Source organism: Pseudorasbora parva, chromosome 11 (genome assembly GCF_024679245.1).
Source record: "Pseudorasbora parva isolate DD20220531a chromosome 11, ASM2467924v1, whole genome shotgun sequence".
Taxonomy (NCBI): Eukaryota; Metazoa; Chordata; class Actinopteri; order Cypriniformes; family Gobionidae; genus Pseudorasbora; species Pseudorasbora parva.
Window position 1 is genome coordinate 7,983,864 of NC_090182.1, and position 20,925 is coordinate 8,004,788.

General features: G+C 38.0%; 1 protein-coding gene across 1 annotated transcript in view; it reads left to right on the top strand.

Moving 5' to 3' along the window:
* The window catches only part of trpc7b (transient receptor potential cation channel, subfamily C, member 7b), an 89,707-nt gene that overhangs the window by 66,995 nt on the left and 1,787 nt on the right, over positions 1–20,925 (top strand). Inside the window, exons 8-9 of the mRNA XM_067457829.1 lie at positions 1,672–1,847; positions 4,132–4,241. Coding sequence (XP_067313930.1) covers positions 1,672–1,847; positions 4,132–4,241 — 286 coding nt within the window. The remainder of the gene's footprint in view (positions 1–1,671; positions 1,848–4,131; positions 4,242–20,925) is intronic.

Below are 20,925 nucleotides of genomic sequence, written 5' to 3' on the forward strand. Positions count from 1 at the left end.
CCCAAAACCCTAAACCTCATTTAGAGAACTAGATGTTTCTCCTAAAATTCCTCTGGAGAAATCAACAAAAGCTGGTCAGCTTTTGTCCTACAGGAAAATAAAAATAAAAAATCTTACTCTGTATTTTTGTCTTGTTTTCTAGTACAAATATCTAAACAAGATGCACATTTTAATGAGAAGCAAAATTACTTAAGATATCGGGTCTTATTCTCTGAAAAGAATATCCAAAATAAGTTTTCCTTTGACGTAAATCATTTTTTTGACCTAATTAGATTTTTTTTCCTTGTTTTTGGCCTAAACGTACATAATTGTGATAAATTTTTCAGTCATTTTGCTTATCTAATAAATGCATTTAAAAAAAATATATATATTTTTCCTGGAAAATGAGACAAAAATACTATAAGCGTCCGTGAAAGAGTCCTTTTTTTAGGGTATAGTGATACTGACATACCGGTAATTATTATCTCGATATGTTCTGTTATTTTGTAGATAACAATAACTAGATGATATTTGAAGCTGCATCTATAATATCATTTAGTTACAGCACACTAGTTAAGTACAATTGCATAAATGCTATAGTAATATTTTAAAAATGGAAATGATGTGATTTTTGAGAAAAATTAAATGATCTGTCTTGATATTTATTCAACTGATTCATTCAGGAATGAAGCAAGTGTCTCTTTATGAATAGTTAATTGAATCATTGACTTTGATTCATTCCATTGGTTATGATTATTTTTGTTGGTGAAATAGAGCAAAAACTGATGAATATTGACAATATTGTGACTGAAATATAACTTACTATATTAACATCTTGCTTATTGAACTGTTGTATAAAATATGTTTGCTCACGTGACATTGCTTAGCTATCATATAAAAATACAAGACAAAAATATGTAAAAAAAATACATATATACTTACACCGATCAGGCATAACATTATGACCACCTTCCTAATATTGTGTTGGTCCCTCTGATGCTGTCTAAATAGCCCTGACCCGTCGAGGCATGGACTCCACTAGACCCCTGAAGGTGTGCTGTGGTATCTGGCACCAAGATGTTAACAGCAGATCCTTTAAGTTCTGAGCTACAGTAGCTTGTCTGTTTGATCGGACCACACAGACCAGCCTTCAATCCCCACGTGCATCAATGACCCTTGGCCACTGTTCCTTCCTTGGAGCACTTTTGATAGATATTGACCACTGCAGACCAGGAACAGCCCACAAGAGCTGCAGTTTTGGAGATGTTCTGACCCAGTCGTCTAGCAATCATAATTTGGCCCTTGTCAAACTCGCTGAAATCCTTATACTTGCCCATTTTTCCTGTTTCTAACGCATCAGCTTTGAGGACAAAATGTTCACTTGCTGCCTAATATGGTGCTGTGATGAAGAGATATATATCAAATTTTGTGGGCATTTTTACTACATTCTGCTGTCATGTGCATCATGTGATGAAAGCATGCATTTTCAAGGTCTGTTATTTGTGCAAAGTAAGTGACAATGTCAGCTTCCACATCGTTACAAAAACAAGAATTACGTTATTATCATAGACAAAATATCACACATCCCGAAAATACATCGACACATTAAAAAGATCTCATTCGTGTTGGCCAGTATTGTGGCTTCAGATGTGCATTTCTCCCTAATTGTGATGTGTTGTGTCTGCGCTGTAGGTGGGAAATTAGCATGCTGATTAAAAGTGATGCACCGCCTCAGCTCGCCAGCTACTGGCCCGTAACGGCCCACGGAAACCCTTTTAGTGTCGCCATGGTTACACTTTTCCGTGATGCCTCTAAATGGAAAATCGAGGCGGGAGGAGTGACGGCGTCCCATCGACGTATCTCGGCCTGTCAGAGGGACGCTGGAGAGGAGGCGTTGATTTTAATCATTTGGCGCACATCACAGAGCGTCCTGCTGAGATAGAGACTGGTTTCAGGACAATAAGAGCCGCAGAGCAGATGTAATCAATGAGCTGTCGCGGAAGCAGCCGACAGCCTGATTTAATCTGAATCAGTGAAGTGCTCAAGCTAGATGTGGAGCCACACGACTTTCAGCTTCACTATAACACGGTGATGTGTGAGGCCCGCCACAGGACCGAACACCTCTAAAAAACCTCACTGGGCTGTAGGGAGGTGATTTTTATATTGTTTTGGAACATTTTACATTCGGAACAGTTCTCATCGTTTATTCAGATGTTCATCCCGACACTTCTTGAGCAATTTGAGCTCCAGTAGCTTTTCTGTTTGATCGGACCACACGGGCCAGCCTTCGCTCCACATGTGCATCAATGAGCCTTGGCCGCCCATGACCCTGTGGCCGGTTCTCCACTGTTCCTTCCTTGGAGCACTTTTGATAGATTTGGAGATGTTCTGACCCAGTCGTCTACCATCACAATTTGGCCCTTGTCAAACTCGCTCAAATCCTTACACTCTCCCATTTTTCCTGTTTCTAACACATCAACTTTGAGGACAAAATGTTCACTTGCTGCCTAATATATCCCACCCACTAACAAGTGCTATGATAATCAGTGTTATAATCAGCGGCATATATTTTATTATACATATTAGTACTGTCAAAATTAACGCATTGATTAAATTAATGAAAGTTAATTAAATATAAAAAATGTTTAACGCAATTAACGCAGCATCCGTTTTCCCCCTTCATCCTTTGGCTAGCATTACATATGATCACGCTCTTATTCATCCAAATGCTTTGAAACCATTCACTTGTGATGAGACGAAAGAGAATGCAGTTCACACACACAACGCAAGCACTGTCATGCTTCAAGCAGCACTTGGACAGACAAAAACACACATTTATGTTAAAATGGCTGTTTTTTCCCTTGTAAGCACAGTCTCAAATGAGGTAAATAAAGTCTTAAAGGGTTAGTTCACCCAAAAATGAAAATTATTTCATTAATTACTCACCCTCATGTCGTTGGACACCTGTAACACCTTCGTTCATCTTCAGAACACAAATGAAGATATTTTTGTTGAAAGCTGACGGCTGAGAAAGGCTTCAGAAAGGCCTCCATTGGCATTCAGTACATTCCCACTGACCCACTCACAAGACCCATAAAGGCACTAAAGACGACATTACAAAGTCCATCTCACTGTGGATAATTATTTAGATTTTTGTGCCCACAATAATATTTTCGTCGCATTGTAAAATTATCGTACAGCCACTGTAGTGACTTTGTAATGTCGTCTTTAGTGCCTTTATGGGTCTTGTGAGTGGGTCAGTGGGAATGTACTGAATGCCAATGGAGGCCATTCTGAAGCCTTTCTCAGCCATCAGCTTTCAACAAAAATATCTTCATTTGTGTTCTGAAGATGAACAAAGGTCCTACGGGTGTCCAACGACATGAGGGTGAGTAATTAATGAAATAATTTTCATTTTTGGGTGAACTAACCCTTTAAATGAACATAATGAGTTATGAGAAAATTTGATGTGCGTCAGATCCGCATCATGTGCTTCAGCTCTTAAAGTGACAGCAGCCTAATAAACCTTCTGCTGTCTGTCCTTAAAAGTGGGGTAAGTGCTTTCTGGTAACCGTTTTGGTGATTTCAAATCATCAAAACAAACACACCCCTACCCCCAAAAGGGTCGCGGCCCTATTTTGATAGCTCCGCCCCACATATACGTAACCCAGGCAACGACTAATCTGTGTGTAACTAATCCAGGTCGAATATTCAATGAAAAAGTGAATATCCATCACAAAAACACAAACAGTTCTCATGAACAACTCGATAGAACACGAGCGACAGTCCAACTAGTGACATATTACAATTATGACCAGATTAGGGTTGTATAGATCAAAGGATATATATATATATATATATATATATATATATATATATATATATATATATATATATATATATATATATATATATATCAAGTGTAAAAAGTAGCCCCATGTTTTCACAAAAACCATCCTCATTCTCAAAAACATGCATTTACCATTTTATCAAATGTGTAAAATGTATGTGTTTTTCCTTTGCTGGTGAGAACTCTCACTTTTTATTTGTGTATGTGTTTCTTTCTTCTTAATTTTTTAACTTTCATAGTGTGTATATGTAAACTCCAGGTGAATTCTACTCAGTTCAATGTCATGTATGTTGTGTGGTCAGTAGAGGGCAGTGTGGATCTGGACTCCTCTGGAGCTCCTTATGGAGCAACATGCCGCTTCTCCCAGCGCGCCTCGATAAAGATCACTTGGAGAATGTGGAACTCATTAGTCGTGACTCTGTGACTCAAACGAACTTAACTAACCTCAGATGTGCAAGAGGGAGTCTTAATGGGGAGGTTTAAGGAAATCTGTAAATAGAACACTTCAAATATGGCAATACAAGTTCACAACGCATCAAAAAGAGGCTTTTTCACAGTAGCTGAAACAGTAGAGCAATGCGCTAGCAACGCAAATGTCATTCATTCCCAGGGAATGCATGAACTGATCAAATGTACACCTTCACTGAAATATAAGTCACTTTAGATAAAAGCATCTGCCAAATGCATGAACGCAAATTGTGTTTGATTAAGTCCGACTGTGCTTGTCACCTTCCCCTGACCGCTGGGCATTTCATTTGCATCTACGTTTATGCTTTTATCTGAAGTGACCCGTGGTGCATTAAGAATACGTTTGATCAGTTCATGCATTTTCATATACATTTTATCATTTCAACACCTCTGAAATAACGTTTCTGCTGACAAAGGCAATTTTTTATTTTATTTCAAAAGTATAGTAGATAATTGACGTTAGTTGGTTGATAGTTAGCAGATTCTCCGCTGAATATTTTATACTTTTAATAATTTAGCTGACTTTTTAAAAATAGTATAGCAAAAGTTTATATTAAAAAGAAAGTACCATTGACTGTACATTATTTCCCACTGAATACTTGAAATATGTCATATTGGTGAAGTTTGCAGCATTTCAGATGTGATTTAATGTAACTTTTTTAACTCATGAGCTGCTGCATTTCCCAGGGTTATTCTTGTTTATTTATTTACTTTTAAGTTTTATTGATATTTTGAAATAGCTTTTATATTTTTTATAATGTTGTATTAACTTTTTAGCATTTTATTTTATAGTTTAATAGAACAGTTTATAGTTAATTTTGTTTAAATGGGCTTTTGTCCTTTTATTAATATTTATTTTAATATATATTTCTATTTAGGTCTAATGTATTTTAGTTATAGTTCGTTTTAGCTTTTATTTATTTGCAGTATTAGTGCTACAACTTTAAATTATTTCAGTTATTTCAGGTGACATGTCTTATTTTCGTATAGTTTAAGTTTTCCAACTAATATTTATATTTTATTTGAGTTTAGCTTTATTTCAGTTAACAGAAATGTTTTTCTGTTTTATCTTTAGTTAACGGTAATAAGCCTGTTTCTTCCGTCCAGCATTACAGTGCGTTGACTGCAGGGTTAGTCTGTCTCCGGGTTCAGTGTGATGAGCAGCAGTGAATCATGGGAAATGAACGCAGACAGTTAGTTCTGAGGTTCAGCAATGTGGAAACACTCACGGGTTTGCTAACAAGCCTTCAAGGTTAGAGTGCAGATACTTCTCTTTGTGTGTGTGTGTGTGTGTGTGTGTGTGTGTGTGTGTGTGTGTGTGTGTGTGTGTGTGTGTGTGTGTGTGTGTGTGTGTGTGTGTGTGTGTGTGTGTGTGAGAGAGAGAGAGAGAGAGAGAGAGAGTGCGTGTGTGTGTGTGTGTGTGTGTGTGTGTGTGCGTGCGTGCGTGCGTGTGCGCGTGAGTGTGCGCGTGCGTGTGCGTGTGTGAGAAAGTGAGAGTGAGTGTGTGTGCAGTCTCTCTGCTGCTCAGTGTCTCGCGTGTGTGTGTGAGATACAGGTGGATGTGATAATGATCTGTCTTGGGATCGTGTGTGTGTGTGTGTAAGTGGACAATATTGAAGAAGTGCTGGCGAAAGCTAGTACCTGAAAGACAGCGGCACAGCACAAACTGATCACAACTGTTTGCTCCGAAGGCGTCATAATTGGAGAGGAGGGTCGATGGCATATCCAGGGCTCATTTCACCTCAACATCAGACAAAACATAAGACATTATGCACTGGTGTAAAGAAAATAAAGCCCTTTCAAATCATATCAGATTTTGGGTTGACATGCGTATCTCCATATATATATATAATTATATTTTTGGTTCATATTTTGAATTGGCTTTTATTGTATATGTTTGCATCGTCATTTAGATTTATTAATTTTTTATGTGCTTTTTTCATTTTTTTTTATTAATGTAAAAGTTTGTCATAGCTTTGATTTATTTTATTTCAGTTAGTCATTTCAGAGCTTGCCATTTCTAATTTTTATTTGGTCTTTTTTGTTTTTAATTAAGATTTTCATCTAGTATTTATATTTTATTTTAGCATTATTTCAGTTAACCAAAGTTTTAATACATTTTTGGTTTTGTTTTAGTTAATAATGGTTCTGTGAGATTGATTTGGATGTATGATAACACATTTATTGACAACACAAAACATGTTAAAGGTGCTCTGTGTGAAATTTGGCAGCATCTAGTGGTGAGGTAGCGAATTGCTCACCCCTCCCTTCCGGAGCACATAGAGAAGCTACGGTGGCTGACACAAACATTTTGTCGTCTGACGCCCGTTTCACACATACTCCGTCTGCAGTGCGTATGCGGTGCGTATTTTTTTCAGTACCCATGTTAACGAATTACAGCTTTCACACTGCACGCGGATGCAGTCCGTCAGTCCGTTCCAGGAGCGTTGCGTCTGCAGCAGTGCGCCGATCGTTTTTTCGTACAGTCTATTTTTTGCTGCGCTGCTGCATTAAAGTGACAGAACATTGTTCGTAATAAAATAAACATGTACTGACGCAAAAATCTAGTAATTTCACTACAGGTGCATATAATTTAAGATATACTCTTGTTTCTAAGTCAACACATGGCTTTTTTCTCAAGTAAAGCACTGAAACAACACCTTAAAATGTGCCATAATGGAGAGCACTCGTCCTTTCTTTTCTATCTGGAGGTGGAAAGCAAAGTCCTTTATGATCTGCAGGATTTCATTTAAAAGGATTTAAAAACGAAAGAAAAGACGAGAGTCAGCTGTTTTTGAATAGCCTTTTGTAAGTTTCTAATTTAAAATGTTTGTGATTTTTGGCTATAACCTATGTTTAAATGTTTTGCCACTTGTGTGAGCTAAATCTAAAGTACTAGGCTATATAAATATGAATGAATGAATTGAATACAATATTGTTTAAATGTAGTAGCCTACGTTAACCTGACTTCTATGAAAGAGTAAACAAAGAGAATTGCAATTCTGGCGAGCCATGTTCAGTAACAACCTTTGGATTTTACATAAAAAATTATGAATAAATGCTGTGTTTGTGGTATGTAAAAGCGGATCAGTTGCGGACTGCAAACGCAGCATATGTGAAAGCACAACAGGGCGTGCGGATCCTGCACCGCATATGCAACGCAACACGCACCGTACACGCACTGCAGACGGAGTATGTGTGAAACGGGTGTGAGACAGCAGAGAGTGACTAGCGAAGATTGTCTGAAGATTGTCCGTTTAAGGCTACTGTAGAAACATGACGGCGCAAAATGGCGACTTCACTGTAAGGGGACCCGCGGTGTTTGGAGATAGAAATGACTCATTCTAAGGTAATAAAAACAGTACATTATGTAACTCCACTGAAAACATAGTTATGTATATTGCATTTTTGTCAATAGATCCTCATAAATATTACACACTGCACATTTAACTTATCAACTTATAATAATACAATCAAAACATTCACAAAAAAGAAAGTGAGAGCATAAGATAATGTATCAGTGACTGATTTCATATGAATTTAAAGTGATACTCCACCGTTTTTTCATATTAAACTGTTATTCCTAGCCTGACAAGCCTGACCCACATCAAGATGTTTGGTCTGGAAACTCACCATTGACAGCTCAATCCGAGGGGCGGGATATACGGTTGTCTTTCAAACTCCCTCTGCACGCGATAGGATAGCGCTACACCAACCAGAGCAACGAAGGTGAAGCGGAGCTCGTTGACAGATTAAACATTCACCGTATCCGGTCGGCAAAACTCTGAACACATCTTCCCTTTTTAAGAATGACTTCAGTGCTGCTCTTTGATCTTTTCTCAGAGAAAAGCTGAACTCCATGTCTTTCAGTATCGCAGTCAGAGCTGATTCGAAAGACCGCCGTTCGCCAGTTTCTGTGTTTACTAGAAGTACGCAAACGCAACTCGCCCGTCGTCATTATGGCCCCGCCCGTCGACTCAATACACGATGTGATTGGCCCGTTCAGATTGTGAGAAATACAGCTCAGAAAGGTATTGAGAGTTCCTAGACTACACTCACGGGCAGATTAAATTTGCTGCCGCTAGGGTGCATCTAGATTTCTCTCGTCTCAGTGTGTGCACTTAATCTCTCTGACGCGCGGTGACGATCTGATAGCATTTAACTTCGCCCACTAAGCCCAGTTCATTCACTATGGTACCAAACAGAGATCAAGTTAGAAGCGACCAAACACCTCCACGTGTTCCCTATTTAATACAGTTACACGAATAGTTAAATGATCTAGTATGGAGACACAAAATTAAACGTGGCACTTTTCTAATCGGGTTAAAAAGGAGAACTATAATGTTTGGTGGAATAGCACTTCTGAGAGTACTTCGACCTCCCTCCTGAATATGAAATATTGATATAGATATGTGAATATGAAAAAGAGGGGAGTTTTGAGTAATTGCATCATGCCTTTGCATGTGCCCATCTGTGCTTTAGTGCCCGTTTCATTACAAACATTATACAAGTTAGTAATTGCACACCGCCGCCGCCGGCCCCAATTTGCGGGTTGAGTGTTTAGAGTGTGTTAGTTTACTGAATAAGCCTCAATCAATAGTGAGACTAATTTACACATAAAGCAGGTTTGCACTAAAAAGAATGACAATCTGAATTCTCAAACAAGCTCAAGTAGCTTCATAGTTCAATAGAGAGAGAGAGAGAGAGAGAGAGAGAGAGAGAGAGAGAGAGAGAGAGAGAGAGAGAGAGAGAGAGAGAGAGAGAGAGAGAGAGAGAGAGAGAGAGAGAGAGAGAGAGAGAGAGAGAGCTGGAGCGGATATTTGTGAAGCAACACTGCAGGGTTTGCTCTTTTACACTCCAGAGATAAAGAACCAGGCAGACAGGAATGGACCTGGAGTGAGTGAAAATGTCCTCGAATCAGGAGAGAAAAGGCACAACTCTCCCGCTGGCAGAAGCTGAACCACATCGATCAGAAAACATGCACAGTGTGTGAGGAGAGTTAATTTGAGGATTTCTCTCATTGGGTCTTTTTAAGCTTGCGTGTGTGTGTGTTTGTGTGTATGTGTGTGGGTTTTCACCAGGGAACATATAAAAATGTTTAAAAAACCCTTGAAAATGTTGTCACCCCTGAGGCTGTCAGTCAGTCAAGGATTTTGCTGAATTATTTGAAAAAGCATAGAGCTAAACACACATGCACACACACACACACACACACACACACACACACACACACACACACACACACACACACACACACACACACACACACACACACACACACACACACACAAGCACACTTTGATGAGGCGTAACAGTTTGGCAGGTGAAGTGTATAACACTGATTATCTCTTCATCACGTCACTTGTCAGTGGGTGGGATATATTAGGCAGCAAGTGAACATTTTGTCCTCAAAGCTGATGTGTTAGAAACAGGAAAAATTGGCAAGCGTAAGAATTTGAGCGAGTTTGACAAGGGCCAGATTGTGATGGCTAGACGACTGGGTCACAGCATCTCCAAAACTGCAGCTCTTGTGGGCTGTTCCCGGTCTGCAGTGGTCAATATCTATCAAAAGTGCTCCAAGGAAGGAACAGTGGAGAACCGGCGACAGGGTCATGGGCGGCCAAGGCTCATTGATGCATGTGAGGAGCGAAGGCTGGTCTGTGTGGTCCGATCAAACAGACGAGCTACTGTAGCTCAAATTGCTCAAGAAGTTAATGCTGGTTCTGATAGAAAGGTGTCAGAATACACAGTGCATCTCAGTTTGTTGCGTATGGGCCTGCAGTCAGGGTGCCCGTGCTGACCTCTGTCCACCACCGAAAGCACCAACAGTGGCTCGAGGGCATCAGAACTGGACCACAGAGCAATGGAAGAAGGTGGCCTGGTCTGATGAATCACGTTTTCTTTTTCAATTATGTGGAAATTACGTCGGGTGCGTGTGTGTCGCTTCCCTGGAAAACACATGGCACCAGGATGCACTATGGGAAGAGGCAGTGTGATGCTTTGGGCAATGTTCTGCTGGGAAACTTTGGGTCCTGCCACCCATGTGGATGTTACTTTGACACGTAACACCAACCTAAGCATTGTTGCAGACCATGTTCACCCTTTCATGGAAACGGTATTCCCTGGTGGCTGTGGCTCGTTCAGCAGGATAATTCTCCTGCCACAAAGCAAAAATGGTTCAGGAATGGTTTGAGAAGCACAACAATGAGTTTGAGGTGTTGACTTAGCCTCCAAATTCTCCAGATCTCAATCCAATCGAGCATCTGTGGGATGTGCTGAACAAACAAGTCCGATCCATGGAGGGCCCACCTTGTTACTTACAGGACTTAAAGGATCTGCTGCTAACATCTTAGTGCAAGGTACCACAGAGCACCTTCAGGGGTCTAGTGGAGTCCATGCCTCGACGGGTCAGGGCTGTTTTAGCAGAAAAAGAGAGACCAACACAATATTAGGATATGACATAATGTTATGCCTGATCGATGTGTGTATGTATATATACATATATATAGACACACACATACACTCACCGGCCACTTTATAAGGTCACCTGTTCAACTGCTCATTTAGGCAAATATCTAATGAGCCAATCACATGACAGCAACTCATTGCATGTGGACATGTTTGAGACGATCTGCTGAAGTTCAAACTGAGCATCGGAATGGGGAAGAAATGCGATTTAAGTGACTTTTTTTGTGAGTATTTCAGAAACTGCTGATCTACTGGGATTTTCACACACAGCCGTCTCTATAGGGTTTACAGAGAATGAGCCAAAAAAGAGAAAAAATATCAGTGAGCGGCAGTTCTGTGGGTGAAAACGCCTTATTGATGCCAGAGGTCAAAGGAGAACGGCCAGACGGGTTCAGCGGATAGAAAGGCAACACTAACTCAAATAAGCACTCGCTCTGCAGAAGAACATCTCTGAACACACAACACGTCCAAACTTGAACAGCTAACTGAGGCTTCACACGGCTCAACAAAACTGGACAATGATCGATTGGAAACGCGTTGCCTGATCTGATGAGTCTCACTTTCTGCTCCGACATTCATAGGGTCAGGATTTGGCATAAACGACATGAACGCATGGATCCATCATATTAACGGTTCAGGCTGCTGGTCCTGTAATGGAGTTAGGGATATTTTATTGGCACACTTTAGTGTGTGTGTGTGTGTGTGTGTGTGTGTGTGTGTGTGTGTGTGTGTGTGTGTGTGTAGAGCTCTTCAACAATCAGCTTAATTGAATGTCACTCAGTTTATCAGAACCGAAAGAGACATTTCTGTCAAAAAATTAGACATTGACCTAAGAACAAGTGGATTTTTTTTTCATAGGTCATTTTTTTGGACAGTTTTCAAGACCCCGCACCCTCATTTGCATTCTGGGTCTGAGCCAAAAACCCTGAAGTGTGCTCGTGGTTTGATTAAGATGAATCACTTTGGTTGTACTAGACCTCGTTAGTAAATCGATTCAAAAAGCATTTGCTAAATTAATTAAATATAAATGTTAAAGACCTGCTGAAGCAGAAGATGTGAGAGCTATTTCTGTAAACAGAGGGGAATTAAAGTCAGACTACGGCTCTTTAATATTTTGGTGATATTTTAAGAAAGAGAGAAATATAGAGAGGAGATGGTTTTCTTGCCCAGTCTGTGGGCGCAAAGCAATAGAAGAGAAACGAACACAAAACTGGAACCTGCTGTGTGTGTGTGTGTGTGTGTGTGTGTGTGTGTGCGTGCGTGCGTGCGTGCGTGCGTGTGTGTGTGTGTGTTTTTCAAGGAAGGTAAATGACCTAAACATGAGTCAGAAAGAGTCTCTCTGTTTCTTTGCCTACATCTTTAAACACATTTGCTGTGAAGCTATTCTGTGAAACACAGAGGAGAGAAGCAGAGAGCGCAGCGCAAAGAATATATAATTAAGACGAGCGTGTTGAATGCTTCTGTTTGCAATTTTAGGACATGTTTGCCTGCTGGAACTGACTAGTTACCGAGCCACACATAAGCTGTGTTTCCACTGCAGGATCTTTCTCCAGGAACTAGGGACTTTGGGGTGGTACTCTGTGTGTTTTGACTGCAGGGATCTGGGTCTAAAGGAAGTTCCAGGTAAATATTTTCCCCCCAGAAAGTCCATGCTTACGAGGCAGTACTTTTTCAAAGTTCAGGAACTTTCGGGGGTGGGACATGCTGATTGGTTGAGCTCACGCAGCATTTTGATTGGTTGACATTGGTTTAGACTGTGATAAAAAGGCAGACAGCATCAGGTCCGGGGAGGAAAAGTTTCTGGAACAAATTGTTCTGGGTAATTTCGGTGGAAACGTGGCTAGACACACACAACTGAAGCAAAACAATTTGAGAAGCTCTTCTGTGGACTTCTGTTAGGTTAATTATAATCACGATGTTCCCAAACCTTTGCCATCCTCCTCCTACACAATCAGCTGTCTTCAAAGATGACATGCTGATTGAAATTGAGTCCTGTCAGTGACAGATTTGCAGTGTCACACACGTTGTAACTCAAAATTGTTATTGACACTTGATTCAAATGCATTATAGTTATTAGTTAACTAACACTGAACAACCCCTCTACAGTATTTAATCAATGGTCATTTTACCATTTACTAGCATTTTTAAAATCTAAAGTTATATTTGCTAAAGTGACCTTATTATACTGTTTTGAATATTACATTTCATGCACTGCGTAATATAGATGTTTGTAATGGTGTGCAAAGTATCAAAATATATACGATAAGCGGAGGTATTATTTTTTTTAGAAGAAATAACCGATTTTGAACTACCGAAATGAGTTATTTTCAGTATTTCCAGTCTCCCTTTCTGTTCGACCCTAGTTGTGTTGTTTCTGCTATGAAAGCAAATCCATTTTAATGCATTTCTAAAGGAAGAGACGGATACCGGCGTCATCGTTACTGTTTGTATCGCTGTGTATCAAATGGAGCAGATGTGCTAATGAGCGCTTGGTTTCGGACACATACCGTTATGCCAAGTTCACACTGCGTGATAGTCAAAATATTCAGATCACAGTTCTTTTCAGAAAGCATGACTATCTGGGGCAGTATTCAGTCGCTCCTGTGCACGATAAATCAAGGCAAGGCAAGTTTATTTGTATAGCACATTTTATACCCAGTGGCAATTCAAAGTGCTTTACATTAATTCATTAAAATTAATTAAAATAGTGGTCAAATATGCATGAGATATATTTATTATATTTAATATTTTATTATGTATTTTATACATAATATTTTAATAAAAGTTGTCTAATCTCAAAAAATGTTCATTGTATTAACTCAAAATTTTAATTTCAGTGGACTCAAAATTTTAAGGCAACCAGGTAATTTTTTACAGTATATATATATATATATATATATATAATAAAATAAAATGGTCAGATACACAATAATGGTCTGAAATAGAAGTAAAACATCCTTCAGTTTACAGCCTACATACATATACCATCTTAATTAGATCACCACTCATTCATTTCTTTCTCGAACGCGTTCATAACATCCATTTCAATCACTATTCCCTGATTTTTATTCAGGAACCTTCTTGTTAAACTCATTTTCACTCATCATACCCTCCACAGATTTACACATACTCAAACCTTATTGTCAAACTTACTATTTCGATCTAAGCTTTCGAATCCAGTATTCACTCATCATATCTACTAAAGAAAAACTTGTAAAATTAACTGATTTTGGAAAATTTGTTGATTTAACTTCAATATACTGAGTATTGTGAACTTTTAGGTGGATGCGATAGCTAAACTATGCAAGTTTAGTAAATTGTACTTAAGAATGTTGAGTGTGTTGTACTAAATGCATGTTCACACTGTTAAATCCAACAGCTGTTCTTACTAAGACTTTTTAGTAAACTTACTTAATGTACAATAATTAGAATTTACTTAAAACTATTTAGTAATCTGAACTGTTTGCATGCTATGCCTTTGTTACTTAGAAAACCCAAGTAAACATTACTTGACTGGTTTGAGTACCATTTTGCCAAAGGAAAAAAACACACACAAAAAACAGGTGGGCGGGCAAAAGATTGAGGCGGGGCAATTCTTAATAGACTTTTCACTCATTTCCTCCACTTCTGCAGTCATCGTTTTTCTTAGTTGCATTCACTCATTTTAGTCATCTTGAATGTTATTGAAAATACAACTAAATACTTTGGGAAAGCATCACATAAGCTGACTTCATAAATTTATGTTGATTTACTAAAATTTCTCACCATTACGGTGATCAGTGTTCCCTTTGGTTGGGCACTTGGAACTTAATTTATATTACTATAAATCTCTTCCTATTGATGCAGCAATGCAACACGAAATCACAGATTTCAAAGGAAGGGAAGTAATAAGTATATATATATATATATATATATATATATATATATATATATATATATATATATATATATATATATACATACATACATATACACACACACACACATATATATATATATATATATATATATATATACATACATTCATACATATACACATATATATATATATATATATATATATATATATATATATATATATATATATATACACATATATACACATATATATAAATGTAATACAAATTAATGATATTTTAACATTTTATTGCTAACACTTCTGACAAATTTTTAATTGTGTTGATATAATGACTCTATATTTGTGACAATATCCAAAAATTTACCATGCTTGAGTCATACACACACTTCAACATTCAGCGTGCAAAACACAACAATGGTAACATTTTTTTTTTTTTTACACTTAATAAGACCATTACAAGTTCATTTGCTGTCATTATTGGGGCTATACTGACAAAAGACAGCAAATAAAATGGTAAAATAAAGCAAAAAATAATAAAACGGAGTTACGATTGCCCTGTGATTAATTTATTCATGCTGCAATGCATTCTGGGAGTACACTTCCTCAGCTCACAGATAGAATTATGTCGACTTGAATGGTTTAAGTAAGATCAACTTGATGCAATTAAGCTAACTTAACTGAGTGTTAAATTCAGCTTACTTGAGAATTTTAAGGCAATCAGTTTCCACACATTCTTCTAGTAAAATGAACAAGCAGACATTAAAAGAACTAGTTAAAAGAACTATTTTGTTTGAGTTCTGCTTACAAACCCCAACTTATATATGTAAGTTGGCTGAACTTTTGAAATTGAGTTACTTGTACTCAGGTTTTATGGTAACCTCTACAAATACACAAGATAACTCTACAAAGTAGTAGTAAGTATTATCAAGTCAAAAATGATGACCTAATTTGCTTGAAAATTTTGAGGCAATCAGTTTTCACAGCTTTTCCAAGTAAAGTCAACTTATTACTTTTTACAGCGTATACAATAACAATAACCAAAGATAAACAAAGGTAAACTAAAACAATTATAAAAAGAATAAACAGATAAGATAGGGTGCAACAGTGCTCATTCAGTAAATGGACAGCAGATGTGTTTTGAGTCTGGATTTGAATGCGACAGGGGCTTTCACACTGCATGACTTTACAATAGGAAGAATCACTGACAACTCTTCTCATCCGCAAACTGCTTCACAGCCGAACACACATGAGAAATGATAAGAATGCGTGAGACTGTAATTGTTATTAAAAATTATAGCTTGCAAGAAACTTTCGATCCAAATTGTCTGTGTGCTGATCTGCAGTGAAAAGGATAAAAATAAAAATAAAAGGATTATGAGGAAAGGGTTGGGGAGACCCGGGGAATAGGATTGTGTGTTCTGCAAAGAGAGTTGGAAGTAAATAAGTCATTTTGCAATGTGCTGCTGTTGTGAATGGTCAAGCACATATTTGTGTTGTAATACTTTGTTTCTGTTTGATATAATTGTAAAGCTGTGTACGCCAATTCATTTCGATATTCTGGTCTACAATGCCTCCCTGAACTTCCGGCTGCCCTGTACCTTGCTCTCTAATTGGCTGTAGATCGTCTCAGATGTAATTTTCAGTCAGAACAGATTTTGAATCGCAGACAAGTCCAGATATTTTGAATGTCAAATATCTCATGGACTCTCTCAGATTGCGTTTTTAATAATTCACACTGCGTGATTGTCACTCGCGTGAACGAGCACCGATTTGCCACCGTTAATGATTTTGCAAAATCTGTCGGCTTGTGAAATCGGGATTAAAATCATGCAGTGTGAACTCGACTTTAGCGGTCGACCAATCACAACAGACTGGGCCAGCTGACCAATCAGAGCAAAGCAGGCTCCCAGAAAAGAGAGGTTTAGAGAGACAATGTCTTCATGGTGATTTATCTTTTGTCAAGTTATTTTTTGTTTTTTTATTATTTCATTTGTGATGCATTCTGGCTCTTAACTTCCTTCTCGGAAAAGGATTGAAGTCTTAACATATGGTGCCTAAAATAGTTCTCTAGCTAATTTGTTTTTTTCTTGACAGAATGTCACTGAGGCTTTGGTTACGTCTACATTAACCATTTTAAAATGTCCAAACGCTCTCCACCACCAAGAGTTTCTTGTCCACACTGAAACATTGGAAGATGCTAAGATCATCGCACTGTGCATGCATTAAACATAACAAAAGCTCCCCGAGATGATACTGAGATTCCATGATAAAGGTCTCGTGCTATTCTTCTGGCACGATCATTTTATTTCCAAAATATCCCACTACTTACTGGTGCGTCCAGGTTGCACTCAATCACCCCTCCACGTATCTTCTAAAATGTAATAACCCTCTTGTTTTGCCACAGGACAGCAATTGCAAGTACATTTTCTGTCATCTTTGCAGGAATGTAATATGAAGATCTATCTTTAGCAACACTGTGAAAGTGAATAGCACATCAGGGACATAACCAGTGTAAACATAATTATGCCATAGTCTATCTGAACACTTGGCTTCTGGGTAAAAGGTGTTCAATAAAACTGTTAAATGCACAGTTTAATCACCTTTCTACAGTATATTAATGAGCTGCTGTCATTGTAGCGCGCACACACGTGCCACTCGTCACTGTAAAGCAGCATAAAGCAGTGTAAAATAACAGTAAAATAATTTTGTATTTTTTGTTTGAATTAAGATTATCTTGCTTACCCCACTGGCAGATTATTTGGCTTATTTTAAGTAAAAACTCTCTTAATTTTTTGAGTTATTTTTTTCCCAAAACAAGATAGTTACTTTTGCTTGTCTAATAAATACTTCTTGTTTTTTTAGATGTTTGGACTAGACACAAGACAAAAATACTAAGTAAGAAAAGCCTAGTTTCTAGATTAGTATAGATGTAGCCTTTATCAGATATAGGGGCCATTTACATGACAGAAATGTATAAAAAGGTGCGTATGCGTATTACATGTTCAGTCTATAGGTGCGTGTCTTTCTTTACAAAGTGACATTGCCATCTACTGTTCTGCGATTTTAATCCACTTCACGAATCCGTGTGAACAGGCATCGTCTTGACAACGTTGTCATCTATACACAAAAAAATGCAAAGAAAAATTTGTTATGTAACTAAAGCCCCTTTCACACTGCGATTCCGGCAAATTCACAGATAATGTGACCCGGCATTTGTTCCCGGGCCGCTAGATTTGGTCCATTCACACTGCCAGCGAAATACCGTAATATGTGCACTTTCACACACAACCCGTAACATTCCCGGATCGAGTTGACACGTGACATCCTGATGTGACGTATAATGGCGAGCGATCTCCGCTTCAGCGCGGATAGTAAGGAGCTCCGTGGTCTCGACTTGTGTCCAGTTTGCGCACATTTCTGCTTGTTTAATTTTAGTTTCTTTTGTATACGAACACTCTCTGCGTTTAAAACACCGACCAGCTCTTCTGGCACTGCAGGGTTGTATTATTGAAAAAACAAGCTCTAGGAGTTGCACGATAACTACGTACACGTTGTGGCATTAGTTTTGGCTTTTGTTCACACAGCGCTCGTCCTGGGTTGAATCCCGCAATGTTACTAGGTCCCCGACCCGGGTCGAATTCAGTAATCAATGCCGGGACGTGGTTGCTTTCACAGAGAAGGCGACCCGGCAATGTTCCGGGAATATTGCGGGTCTGACGTGCAGTGTGAAAGGGGCTTATGTTATTCCTATAGACAGAAATGAGAGAGGGAGGATTTCTCAGTCGAAGTACTCTCAGAAGTGCTATTCCGCCATACATTATAGTTCTCCTTTTTAATCCGCTTAGAAAAGCGCCACTTTTTATTTGTGTCTCCATACTAGATCATTGAACTATTCGTGTAACTGTATTTAAATAGGGAACACGTGGAGGTGTTTGGTCGCTTCTAACTTGATCTCTGTTTGGTACCATAGTGAATGAACTGGGCTTAGTGGGCGAAGCTAAATGCTATCTGATCGTCACCGCGCGTCAGAGAGATTAAGAGCACACACTGATACGAGAGAGGTATGTATCAACTCGTTTTAGTTAAGGGAATAACAGTTTAATATGAAAAAAACGGTGAAGTATCTCTTTAAGGGTTAGTTTTAGTTAACAGCTGAAATGACACACACACTTAATGGGTTTTGATCTCAGAAAAACATCTAACTGAAGAATGACAGAGGAAGTTTTTATCTCTCATCACTCAAAGGAAAACGTTTCATATTAAAAAAGACGAGCTCATTTCATCATTTTTGATGGCATTAAATCTTTATTAAGCCGGTGTGTTTGGATAGAGAACGAGTGAGTCAGACAAATGGATGGAAAACAGGAAAGACAAGTAGAAAAGAAGTGTCATTAAGAACAATAAAGCGAAGGAGGATTTCATTTATGAGGGAATATAGAAAGTGAGAAAGAGAAGAAGATCATAACAGAAGATACAGAAGAACTTCTTAGGTGGATAATTTTTTCAATACTCTCTTTATAATATGATTTACATGTTAATAAAACCAGTTGCTCATGGCTATAATATACCTACTGTCGGAAATCATCAGATAAATGACTAGAGTTAGAGAGAAACTCTAAACCACATCTAGATATATTAATAATAAATTAGAGACTGTGTGAAACAGAGAGATTTAAATTAAAAGAATGAAAACGTTAGGGAGTATTACTTATAATGAAAAATGGAAGAAAAGTTAACGCAATTATATTTAATATAGAAAAATGTGTGATTAGATTTAATTGTAGTTAAATTATATGCAAGAGTGAAAGAATATCCATGAGAATCGTACAATATCTGCTCATATTTCACCACAAAACCATAATAAATAAACCATAATTATTTAGCATGAAGAAAATTAAACCTATTTCTAGGACCATTAATCCAAAAAATATATACAATTAAGTGAATTTACGCCAACTTTTGCAGTACTGTAATGTGAAAACCACAATAATGTATCATTTAAATTGTAAAATATTTTAAATTATATATTATAATCTATAATTTTCTAATGAGAATTACAAATTACCACAAAAGTAAAGCACCCAGATGCATTACAGTGAGAATTTGGACTGAAAAAGTGCTTAAATGCCATGAAAACCACCTTCTAGTATATGCTTCTGTTAGTGATTTATATTCCAGCATTCACAAGGACACAACCTGTGTAAAAATTCACAGTGTCACGGAGGGAGCGAGACCTTGACGGTGTCCAGTCCATGAGTTCAGCATTAAAACACAAACACAAATCCATTATTTAACAGACCCTCCGCTCGTCTGTTCTCCAGCGTCACTCCATTTGATTCACTGGATGATTCATCTTCTTCATGCTGCAGTCGTTCAGCTCATGAATGCAGCTCTTGTTTAAAAACAGGTGCAGATGGAATAACAATTTCTCCTACATAAGTGGTGCACAAGCCAGCAAAAAGATCCAACAAAGATCTGCCAGACAGTAAACGAAATGAGCAAATGAAGACCTGCGTTTAGCGATCTCCTATACCGCTTCAGAAGAGGTCAGAACCGCTGTCAAACTGATCAGGTTTACCAAGAGTCCAATGTCTGTTAACAAAGGTCTCTCTCTCTTAAGGTCTCTATTAAATATTTTTAATGCATTCAACTGAAAAAAAACAACGAATTGCATTCGCTTTGAATGCGTTTATACGTTAAGTGACACTTGATTTGATATTCTGTGACTGATGAATGACATTCAGACATTTTTAAGTGTCCAGATACTTTTCCTAAACTACTTTATACTCTTCTTCACATAAATGTCTCTCTCTCTCTCTCTCTCTCTCTCTCTCTCTCTCTCTCTCTCTCTCTCTCTCTCTCTCTCTCTCTCTCTCTCTCTCTCTCTCTCTCTCTCTCTCTCTCACTCTCTCTCTCTCTCTCTCTCTCTCTCTCTCTCTCTCTCTCTCTCTCTCTCTCCATGTCAGCAACTTTCTCAGTTGTAACTGCACTGAAGGAAGTGAAACAACCATGTCATTTATTTAAGGTGCATCATTTTTAGATAAAAGTGTTCTGGGGTTCTATATATAACTTTAGTTTTGTTTTAATTTTTTTATCTCAACACTGCAAAAAAATGCTTTTCTTGCTTAGTATTTTTGTCTTGTTTATTGTTTATTTTAAGCAAAAACTCTCTTAATTTTGAGTTCGTTTTTTCCCAAAACAAGACAATTACTTTTGCTTGTCTAGTAAATACTTCTTGTTTTAAGAATTTGTAGATGTTTGGACTAGAAACAAGACAAAAATACTAATTAAGAAAAGCATT